This window comes from Agelaius phoeniceus, chromosome 7 (genome assembly GCF_051311805.1).
Source record: "Agelaius phoeniceus isolate bAgePho1 chromosome 7, bAgePho1.hap1, whole genome shotgun sequence".
Lineage (NCBI taxonomy): Eukaryota > Metazoa > Chordata > Aves > Passeriformes > Icteridae > Agelaius > Agelaius phoeniceus.
In genome coordinates, this window is record NC_135271.1 from 15,213,312 (window position 1) to 15,224,693 (window position 11,382).

Genomic DNA, 11,382 nt, shown 5'->3' on the forward strand with positions numbered 1-11,382 from the left:
GCGTGGGTGGGTGATAGGGCACAAACCTGCTCTCCCTTCAGCAGTGATCCCACAGAGGCTCCTGAGCTGTTCTGAGGGGCCTCACTAGGGCCAAGGCACTCCTGGGGCAGGTAAGGTGCTGATACCTGCTGATACCAGGGATGGGGGCACACTGTGGGTGAGAGCAGCCCCTGTCCAGGGCAGCCCCCAAAGACAGTGCACAGCTCCTCACTTAGCCAGGGCAGGGATTGGCCCTTCCTACCCAAAACCCACCCTCCCCACAGAGCAGAGGGGCACTGAGAGCATCAGGACACTCAATGTCAATGTAGCAGAGTTATTCCCACACCAGTGAGTGCTCCACAGCCTCTCTGTAAAACAGGAACCACAGGCAACATTTTCTCAGCTGGCTTTTTAATTATTATTAATTGTGTAAGAAATGCAGTGAGTTTCAATTGAGTAAGACATTGAACAGTGAGTTTCTCAGCTGTTCCTGTGATTCTCTTCCCCATGTTATTAAACCATCAACCCACAATGGGACACTCCCAGTGCTGAGGGAACAGCGCTGGGCAGATAGCAGGACCAAGGAAGCTGAGGGGCACAAAACCCCATCTGTTTTCCACAGGAGACCAACATTTCAATCAGCAAAATCAGCAGGAATCCTCCCAAGGAATAAGAGCAGTTACAAGCAGGATTTTAGGAGACAATCCACCTTCCCCTTCCATGGTAGCTGCAGATCAGGAGAAGGGTTTGCTCTCTCAGCACCCCTTGCACCCCAGCACACAGACGTGCCTCACCAAGAACTCCACCGGGGTCTCACGAGAGGAAACTCCCATTGTCTCCAGCATCCTGAAAGGACAAGCACAGGAAGGCTCTCACCTGCCCAGACTGCTCCCACCTGATGTGGGGCAGCAGCCAGAGACAGATCCCTTCCACCCACAGCACACAGGGGGGATGGCAAATGCTTCAGCTGCTGCACAAGGGTTGTTCTGGTCAGGGAATAAATGAGCAGCACCCTTTCCCCTTGTTGGGGCTGAAACAGATGGGTGAATGTTGGAATAAAAGCCTCTCTGAGTTCTTCAGAGAGAAAGATGAATGCAGGGGCTGAATTAAAGCCTTTAGAGAAATTAAGCTATATTAAACCACATAGATATGAAGTAGAAGAGTATTTTTAAGTAAATAGAAGTGTGAGTTATAGTTTTGAGTAAGTTTAAGCTTTAGGTTTTAAGTGAGTAGAAATACATTTTAAGTGCCTTAAGAAACTGTATTAGCTAGCAAAGGCTCTAAGGCCTAGTTTAAAGCTCAGCAACTTAGCCCTAGACATAACAAAAACATAGAACAGAATTGCCACTAGAATAGATAGAATTATTCACATAAAACAGATAAAACTACATACGTAAATTCACATAGATACATTTTCAAGTCAGAAAACAGATAGTACATTTGCATAAATAGCTAATATTATATACATAGTTTTTAAAGAAATTACACTACTTTTGTACTACTCCAGCACATTAGAATCACGCTTAGATTGGTTTAGAAAGAATGTTTTAGAATCGTGTTTTTAGTTGATTCCATGTTTTGTGAATAAAAAGTCCCGGTAAGGGGGTGCAAAACACAACATTAACAACCACCACAACCACAACAGAAGAAGAAGAAGAAAACAGAAGAAGAAAAGAAAGAGGAAAAAGAAGACTGTGGTCCCTGTTGCTGCTCAGAACATCAGAGCAGCTCATCCCTGCTGCTGCTGCTCAGGACATTGGACCCTGTGCCAGGGAACAACTGTTGTTGCTGCACAGAACCTGGGATTATGCCAGAGAACAGCCTTGCAGCTGCTGCTCTTGCTTGGGACTCTGAGCCAGAAAGCTTCTAGCACTGACTTTAACACCTTGACCTCTTTGCCTTGGAGACTGATGTATTCATGCAATAAAGAACCTCAGAGCAGCCCCCAACTGCTCGTGTCTCTTTGAAGACCCTAAACCCACTAAAGCTCAACAGGTGAAGATGCAACCACCAATACTTTTCAAGCCCTTTGCCAATTAAAAGCAAAGTAAAGAAACTCAGGATAGTCTCGTGTCAGAGGTTTCATGGATACATTGCTGCATCCTACTGATAGACAGATCCCACTGCTAGACAGGCTTAAAATCTAAGGATCTGCTGTTGAACCCCTGACAAGTGTCCACTCCTGGAGGAAGGGAGGGAGCACATCCCTGCACACTCCCCTGCAGCTTTGGAGGGGTCTGCACAACCTCCCTCTGCATGCACTGTACAAGACAGATCCTCCACACCCTGCTTGTTTACCCAAGAGGTTTTCTCACCTCTTTTCAGTCTCTTGGAGGAGGGATGTTGCAGCTGTAGGGTCATTCTTCTTAAAGGTTTGATATGAAGAGGTGGACTCCATGTAACCAACCACACCCTCAACAGTCATGGGAATTGGGTCATAGATATCAGTGATTCTGCAAGAGACATGGGCAAGAAAGGAGCATTGGCAAGTTAAATCTCAAAGGCAGTGGAACACAGACCACAGGTTGACATGGTAATAAATATAAATAAATAAAATATCTGACACCATCAAAGGTGGTTCTGCTCACCTCTTCTTGTCTGGGAATGGCAAGGCCTCAAAGATTGCTTTGTAGTCATCCAAGACATATTTTACTTTATCATTTGAGTATTTTAAAATCTCATCCCAGCACTGTAAAGACAAGTGTATTAAAAACAAACACAAAACCACTTGAAGTTCCCAGATGCCACTTAACTTAGGTTTGGGCCTGCATGTAATACATTCATATATGTCCTTTTTTTTAAAAGATTTGTTACATTAAAATACACCAAAATCTTGCTTAATGTCAAGAATTCAAGGATCCTGGTTCTAGAAATAAGGCTCCTGTCCTCCTTACACAGCTCTTACTCATAGTGGAAAGTCTCCTTTTATCCAATTGTTAAAACACCCTTTGTCCAGAAAGATTCCTAAAAAAAACCTTCTTCCCAACAGTTTCTACTTCCCATTCTTTTCACTGTGATCAGGGCAACAGGAAAAGTCTCCTGGACAATACCAGCTCCCAGATCTGCCCTGGCACCCTTCTCACTCCCACTAGATCTGCCCTATCAGTCCTCACATCCCTCTCCTCATGATCCAGCCAGCCCAGTGTGGAAACCTCTAAATCCCTGCATTCAGCCCATTCTGCATTAGGATTCCCATCATCACACCCCCTCAATCCCACTCCTCCCTCTCTGCCTTGGGATTCACATTCTCTGAACCTGAGAGAAGCAGAAAAAAATATGATCAAAACAATTCTTATCTCATTTGCTGCACCTGTGTTGTGCCAAAGTAGAATGCATTGTGGAAGATTGTTTCCCCAGTGATGGTGTTTTGTTTCCTTGGCTATAAGGGCCAAAAAGGACTGGGGGACTGTCATGGACATATTTTATGAAAAATCATTTTGTTAGGATCTTTTCTCCTGAGAAGCTGAGAGGCCTCAGAAGCGAAATGTAAACAATGATTATCTGCTGCTGTGGAATGCAACACGTGCATCTTTGATTGGCTCATGTGGTTGTTTCTAATTAATGGCCAATCACAGTCCAGCTGGCTCAGACTCCGGTCAGTCAAGATTTTCTTATCATTCCATTCTTTTTCCTTTCCTTTCAAGCCTTCTGATTAAATCCTTTCTTCTATTCTTTTAGTACAGTTCTAATATAATATATATCATAAAATAATAAATCAGCCTTCTGAAACATGGAGTCAACAGTCTCATCTCTTCCCTTGTCCTGTGAACATCACCAGAGGGGACCATCGGGACTGTGGGCTGACAGCCATGAGATTCTGTGCAGTGGAGCTGAGTGCTTTGTGCAGATTCAGTTTAAATGTAGTGTAATATAATATAGAATAATACAATATAATAAAGTAATTAATCAAACTTCTGATGTCAATGGAGTCAGATGCATCACTTTCTCCCTGCCACGGGGGCCACCCTGTGTTTCCAATACTTTGCACCCATGAGTGCCACACATTCCCCCACCCTGAGGCATTCCCAGCTGACCTCCCTGAAGACTCTGGTGAGCTGCTGGGAGCACTCCCCGTGGCGCAGGCTCATGTCCAGGGTGTAGGTGCTGATGGCCACGCAGCCACCGGGCCGCAGCACGCGCTGAGCCTCACGCGCAAAGCGCTCCAGGTGGAACCAGTGCGCGGCCGTGAACGAGGTCAGCACGTCCACGGAGCCGTCCTGGAACGGCAGCTCCTCCGCCGGGCACACGCTGCGGAGAGGGGAGAAGCCATGGGGTGTTGGGAAGGATGGAAGTTTGACAAGCAAATCTCACACGTATGTGTGCTTAGCAGAAAGGTTTTTGGATGAAAGAATATGTGGTGGTGTTCACAAGGGTCTCAGGATGAGGGAAGAGATGAGAATGTTGACTCTATGTTTCAGAAGGCTGATTTATTATTTTATGATAGATATATGAGAACTATACTAAAAGAATAGAGAAAGGATTTCATCAGAAGGCTAGCAAGGAATGAAGTGGAATGATAACAAAAGCTCATGAGAGTCTGAGAGAGCTGGACTGTGATTGGCCATTAATTAGAAACAACCACATGAGCCAATCAAAGATGCACCTGTTGCATTCCACAGCAGCAGATAATCATTGCATACATTTTGCTTCTGAGGCTTCTCAGCTTCTCAGGAGAAAAATCCTAGCAAAAGGATTTTTCATAAAATATCATGGTTCCATCTTCATTCTTGTAGCTAAGTTTTGATATAGAAGGAAATAATTGCTGAGCCAGTCTTACAAGATAACCAAGGAGGCATAGGGTATATTAGTTAGAAGGGGTTTTTATGACTTAGAGCAAGAATCAACCCACCTCAAAGAAGATGTTTTTACCAAGCAGAAAGATAGCACAAGCAATCAAGTCAGCAAATGTTGCAAGCAGAAAAAAGGTCTCAGAATTTTCCACTGCAAAAAAACTGAAAAACAACTTCTAGCTGAAACTGTAATGTACTGACTTTTAGTGATTGGAGAACAGTAACATGAATATGGTAATGACAGTAGTTATGATAGGCTATAGATAAGAGTTAAGGTATAGATTGGTTCTACTGTAATAAGATGCTCAGCAAAGAAAAGTATATAATGCACTGTAACCAAAAGAAAAGTATATAATGCACTGTAACCAAAACCAGGGGGTCTCCAGGCCTGCCTGCAGCTGGAGCTGACAGCTGTAGGCACAGGCTCTGTCACCCACAACCCTGGACTGCTGTAACCTCTTGGATATAATAAACTGCATTTTGGAGAGGCTGCCTGGAGTCCCACATCTCTCATTTCAGCTCTTACAATGTGGGATGGGGGACTTACAGAGCAAGACGTGGAGCCAGAGGGTGTTTTTGGATGGTTTGGATGTAAGACCACAAAGTCTAGGATAATGCTTGTTTGCACCAGGAATTGCATCAAATGGAATCTCTGGTGCCAGCTGGCTCTTACAACAGTCAAACTCATGTCACCATGATATTTTCTGAGAAATCCCTTTGCCAGGATTTCTTCTCCTGGGAAGCTCAGAAGCTTCAGCTTCTCCCTGTTTTGCTGCATTGGAATGTGATTTGGAGATTGTTTATCCAGCATTTGAATTGTTTTAATTTAATGACCAATCACAGCCGGCTGCGTCGAGGCTCTGAGGAATCACAAGTTTTTCTTTATCATTCTTGCTAAGCCTTCTGTGTATCCTTTCTCTTTCTTTAATATAGTTTTAGTATAGCATTCTTTAATATAATATCATAAAATAATAACTCAGCCTTCTGAGAACTTGGAATCAGATTCTCATCTCTCACCTCATTCTGGGGACCTCACAAACACCACATGCTCACAAACCACCCCCTCCACATGAGGACCTGAACTGTGCCTTTGGCTGAGCCTGCTGTCCTGACACTCACAGGTAGGAGATGTTGGGCATGCAGGGGGTGGCCTTGGCCTCCTGGATCTGTGCTTCACTGATGTCCGTGCCCACCACCTTCTTGAAGTGCTCCCCAAGGAAGTGGGTGCCTTGTCCAGAGCCACAGCCAACATCCACCGCCAGCTCCGCAGGGATGGCCTTCTGCAGGAAGGAGTGCACGTGTCTCAGTGGGCAGCCACCCAATTCCTGTGCTTTCACCCCATTCCTTCCCCCAGCACCCACTCAGGAACAGCCTTGGCGTGGCAGAACCTGTAGAAAGCCTCTTCTGTGCCCCCATCTGGCCATGAGCCCTGCTGCTTTATCTTTCCCTGAGGCACCAACCAAGGTGACACTCCCAGCAAGGTAAACACTGCCAGCCACAATTGAATACTCATTGGATTTTTCCCCACCCACAATTAAATACTCCTTGGATTTTTTCCTCCAGCCTGGCCCTGCCCCGCTCACCTTTTCCCGCAGGTAGGAGAGGATGGTCTGCTGCAGCTCTTTGCCCGGTGCAAACCTGTATTTCTGGTAGACGGCCGCATGCCCTCTGCCCTCGAACATCTGGGTGGCCATGCTTGGTGACCTGGCACCTGGAGGAGGCAGCAAGATGTGATTCCCAGGGATGTCACACGGGGCCAAACTCCTGCTGCCTCCCTAACCTGGGACCGCAGGCACTGAAGCCTCCGGCTCTCGGCGCGGCCACAGGGAGGACTTTGCCCGGGAGGCTCCAGCAAGGGAGCGTGAACCTGCTCTCCAGGAATCCCTCCCACAGCCCTAAGCTCATCACAGGAGCAAACCAGCGGCGTCCGACAGGAAAAGCTTTCCAGGTTTTTACACACCCCCTAAGGGGTGTGAAACTCCTTTGTTTTCCCCACCCACCCGGCTGTTTCCTCAAATAATTCACTGAGCAGTGAAGCAGGGAAACTACCAGGAAAACATGGGGACTTTTGCTGGCTGGATTTTTTTAAAAGGAAATCCATTTTCTCGTATTAGCAACACAATCACAACTCAACCTTACGCTTTCCCAACCACCTGCTGCTTTTTGCCCCTTCCCGTCCAGCAGCCAAAGGCTTTTAGGGCACTGAACCCATCACCACGCGTGGAGGCGAGCGGGGCCCTTCGGCCTGGGCACAGCTCAGCCAGGGGAGCCGGGGGGAGATGACACTCGGGGGGGAGACACTCGGGGAGGGCCGGGGGAGCTGCCCAGTCCCCGCTGGGGCCCCGTGTGGCCCCGGTTCCCGCAGCCCCTGCTCTGTTCCCCTCAGCCCGGGCCCGTCGCGCCGCCCCGGAAGGCTCCCGGCCGTATCCTGCTCGTGGCGCTGCCCGAGCAGGCGCGGTCCGAAGCAGCGGCAGCTCCCGGGGCTCGGCCCCGAGCCCAGGCACTGCCAGGAGAGCTCCGTGCCCCTTTTGCCGAGGAAGGATGTGCCCGCGGTGGGTTTATGGAGCGATACGGAAATGCATCGGGAGATGATGGAGGGTTGTTCTGCCTCCGTGCAGGAAGAGATGCTGCAGCAGCTCGGGGCTGGAGCGCCCAGCCGGGAACAGCAGCGCTGCTAAAGCGCTCGCTCTCTGCTGCAGGGATCCTCCCGAGCCTTCTCCCCGCACTATTCCCGCTCCTTCCTTACCGGGCAGCCCCCGCAGCAGCCGCTCCCAGTCTGGAGCCGCGGGGCCGGGACCAGGGAAGGCGGGGGAAGGCGAGGGATGGCCCCGGCACCGCCCCCGGTGCCGCCCGCCCGGGGCTCCCCTGCCCAGTGAATTCCAGGAGGCAGCTTCTGGATCCTCCGAGATTCTGGAGCCGCACACGCAGCTCTGTGGTTGCTGATCACGTAGTTACAGCTTTCAAAATGCCCACGGATCCCGGGACTGCTCAAGCAGCCTCCACATCTCGGGAAGCAGATGCAGAGCCCAGCAGATGCTGCAAGGTAGCAGAACAGGATTCAAATGCTGCAGGCAGCCAAAGCCATACCTACAGACCTCTGTCTGCGCTGGAGTCCCCTCCTGGTGTCCAGCAGAAAGAGAAAATACAGCAAAAGCCCCCAACAGCAGCACTTGAAGAGCTTAGAATGTTGGGATTTCAGACGTAGGCAGTTTTCCCTGATTTGGGGCAGGATTTTACCCCTTCCTCACGAGAGTAATGTTAACTCTGTGCAGCTGAGACCAACGGAGCCGTGGTTTGCTGGAAGCACAGCCCCTTCAGTTTGTACTTTGCATAGCAGTCATGGGTCCATGCTAATTAGCACAGCCTTTAAGCCACTCCTAATTTTAAGAGAAATCAGTGAACTTACTCAAGGACTGAAGACAGAGGCTGGCTTGAAGCAGTTTGCTAAATCAAAGCATGGGTTGGAGTTCTGGGCTTGTGTCCCAAATATTTTATTTGGGCCACCTGGTGCTTAATCATGCAAGGGTGGCACCTGCAGCAAGAGAAAACACCACACAATCACCAAAGGGCCCTGTGTTTTCACAGCCTGGCTCTCTGGGGTTTGGACACCCCATTTTGCCTGGATTTTGCTGAGAGCACCATTGCAGACAGGGGGGAGTGATGTCCCTGAGGCACCTGCCCAGTTCCAAACCCCACAGTTCCTGGGCAATGCACAGGTGATGTTTAACTGGGCTACAGCTGACACCAGCCACCTGCAGGAAAACAAAACACCAGTCAGGCATGGGCTGCAAATGGCACCAGGCCTTTCCTGAGCTCTCCCAAATTTGGCACACTGGATTCTGCTGCCTTTGGCTCTCTCCTCCATCCCTACTGTGCTCCCCAAGGGACTGCTACTCTCTGATGGCCCTGCACCATGCAGAAATAAATTGGTCTCCTCAAGATTTGGGTTGCTGAGCCTTAGGCCAAATGTGGGTTTAAACACCAGGCACAGAGAATCAGACACTATCCATCATCCCTGCCTGCCCACTTATTAAATCCAAATAATGGAATGCTAAAGTGCCCTGGGGTCTTCCAACTTGCTCCCCAAACCTTCAGACCCTGTGGATTTTAATTATTAAGCAGGGTCCTGGATTAATAGACCTTCATTGGGAATGCATCTCACTCTGAAATTTATTAAAACTGAAAAAATGAATTAATCTATTTTAGGTGACAAAAAGGCCAAAGGATGCTCCTGTCAGTCCTCCTGTGTCCAGTGGTATTTTTTTTCCAACAGGTTTAACTGTGGATAGATTGCTTGGAGCTAAAGGAAGAGGAGGCCAACAGCACCATTACCCTGCTGCATTTAATTTACAAATCTAATTGTGTTAATTTTCATTTCAACTTTAATTGACTAAGAAGCTTTTTGCTGGACCACACAAGAGGGAGGATGCCCACAGGGCTGCGTGGGCTGGGGTCCCCCTCCCCATCCCCAGGATCCCCTGAAGAAGTCAGGGATATGTCTCCTACTTTGTGGAAAACTTGGTTTGATTTTAAGATCCCAGTAAGGCTTCAGCTGTCATGGGACTCTCCCCTGTTTATTTGTTCTCTGATGGAAAAGGAGCAAGATTTATTACCACAAGAAGGAATAAAGGGAATGGAAAATAGTTGGTATTTCTTCAAGGGTCTTTTCAAACCTAGAGGGCTCAGACTTTAAGTTTGTGAAGAATATAATTCTCTTGTCTTAAAAGAGTGGGGTATGGATAAAGTTCCTTGTAGGGAAGAGATTTATCCACAAACCAGAGATGTCACTGTTGATGTGTTAGAGTTGTGCCTCAAGCTGGCATTAGGGCTATCTATCCCTGCCTGCTCCTGGGCATTTGCAATCCAGGAAAAATCAGTGTTTGTGTCAAAAGAAAGCCCAGATGAACAAGAGACCAGACAGGGGAGGGAGAAGGGAATTCCCACAGCAGTGACTGTTTTAGGGAAGTGCATCCCTGCCCCTGCAATTCCCGGATCCTTGCAATGGCAGCAGCAGTGGCTGGTGATGTGCTGGTGATTGCTGTGCTCCAGCACACAAAGGGCTGGAGGGGAAGGAAAGGCAGGCAGGACATGCTCAAGGGCAGAGGAGGAAGCCTGCAGAGGAGAGAGCCCTTGGCTTTGCAATCCTGCCTCACCCTCAGCTCATCCGGCCAGAAATCCTTCCTGTGGAATGACTGATGAGCAGCACTGGGGCTGAGAGCAAAGCCCAGCACTGGGGGCTGCAGAAACAATAGCAGCAAGTCCTTCTCCCTTCACTTCACCTTTTAATTAAGGAAGCTGGGAAATCTGGTGGTGGAGCCAGTGAATTAAATGAAATTTAGAAGTCACCTGAGAATCTGTGTCTGAGCAACCTGAGATATCCCGTTCCCCATGCAGGGGCCAGATCCACTGCTGATGAATTAACAATTCTGGATAAAAGGAGGGAGAGAAATGTGAGCTCAAAATGATCTTATTTCACCTCTCCTTGCATGCACTCTCTGGGCATGAGGATGTAGTGGCTGATATTATTATATCTGCTGGCACAAGCAAAAAGTCCGGTGGCGTCAGGAAGCTGCCGTACTAAAATTAAATAACTCTTGGGGATGTGCATGGCCAAACCAGACTCAGAGCAATTGCTCTGGGTCTGGCTGATGCCTGATGGGCTGCTCTGAAATTGCAAACTAATTTGTGGCAATTAAACAAGATTCAGGACCATCTTAATTCAGAGTTTAAGCTTTTCCTTCTTGGGGTCCCAGCCAGGCATGTGATAGACAGTGAAAGGAATGAGAAGGGGGTGTCTTTACAAACTGTGGGCCTGATGGTGGGTGAGGCCAGATAGGGAGAGGTGAAAGAAGCAATGGGGGGAAAATATATACATAAATTCCATAGGAATTCCACTAATTGACACAGACTGTTACTCACTCATAACTGTGCTAAATATTTGGATTTAGAGAAAAAGAACAGAGACACAAAGAAAAGTGGGGTATACATTAGAAAGGGCCTTAGGTATCAGGCATTTCAGGAAGTCTGTACCTCTCAAGTACCTCAGCCAACAGGCAAAGAGAGAGGGAAATGTGGCTGGGAAATTAGGATAAAAAGGAGGCTGTGTGCTCCAAAAATTGGAGAGACACCAGGGGAAATACCCCATGGCCTCTCCCTTTATTTGAATTAAGTTACAGGATTCCTCTGTCTCCTTTTTGGACAGAAATCTCTGGTGTTTGTGGATTAATTTTCCTAACAATAGGGAGAAAAAAAAAGGGATAAGGAAGCAATATTTTAGGATCTTCTTTCTCAAAAGCCCCTGCACCAGGAGACAGCTGAATCCACCCCTTGCTGCCCATTTCCCATTGCAGCTCCCAGGATCACAGCCCTGTGTCCCAAAAGCCAGGTGGGAACAGGCCTGGACGTGTAGTGGTGCAGAGGGTTGGAAAAGGGGGATTTTTGGGTTCTGTGCTCTGATTTTTTCCGTGCTGTGATGACCAGTGATGGTCTGTCCCAGTGGGGGCACGAGGGCTGGAGGCTGCAAATGCACCATGGCATTGAGGAGGGTGCAGGAGGGCACAGAAGGGTGTGAGACAGTGCAGCAGGGTGAGGAAGGGTGTGTGAAGATGCAGGA

At 48.3% G+C, this 11,382-nt stretch overlaps 1 protein-coding gene across 6 annotated transcripts; it reads right to left on the bottom strand.

Annotated features, from left to right (window-relative positions):
* Positions 1 to 371: 371 nt before the first annotated feature.
* LOC129122653 (putative methyltransferase DDB_G0268948) lies at positions 372 to 7,938 on the bottom strand. 6 transcript variants are annotated; one of them, XM_077181035.1, is made up of 7 exons: positions 7,857 to 7,938; positions 6,353 to 6,480; positions 5,889 to 6,049; positions 4,014 to 4,227; positions 2,568 to 2,668; positions 2,295 to 2,432; positions 372 to 825 (listed from the first exon to the last, which is right to left on the bottom strand). In XM_077181035.1, the coding sequence occupies exons 2-7, from the start codon at positions 6,461 to 6,463 to the stop codon at positions 735 to 737; spliced, it is 816 nt and encodes a 271-aa protein (XP_077037150.1). In that variant the 5' UTR covers positions 6,464 to 6,480; positions 7,857 to 7,938; the 3' UTR covers positions 372 to 734. The 6 variants fall into 6 exon arrangements, with proteins under 6 accessions (XP_077037150.1, XP_054492571.2, XP_077037149.1 ...); XM_054636596.2 differs by lacking the exon at positions 7,857 to 7,938 and adding an exon at positions 7,516 to 7,707; XM_077181034.1 differs by lacking the exon at positions 7,857 to 7,938 and adding an exon at positions 6,937 to 7,279.
* Positions 7,939 to 11,382: the final 3,444 nt, after the last annotated feature.

Bases quoted from the DNA above. Each gene is read 5' to 3' on its own strand.
- LOC129122653 (XM_077181035.1), bottom strand. From the start codon at position 6,463: ATGGCCACCCAGATGTTCGAGGGCAGAGGGCATGCGGCCGTCTACCAG. The intron at 6,050-6,352 runs GTGAGCGGGGCA...TCCTTCCTGCAG, and splicing joins TCTCCTACCTGCGGGAAAAG to AAGGCCATCCCTGCGGAGCT. The intron at 826-2,294 runs GTGAGAAAACCT...TTGTCCTTTCAG, and splicing joins CTCCAAGAGACTGAAAAGAG to GATGCTGGAGACAATGGGAG.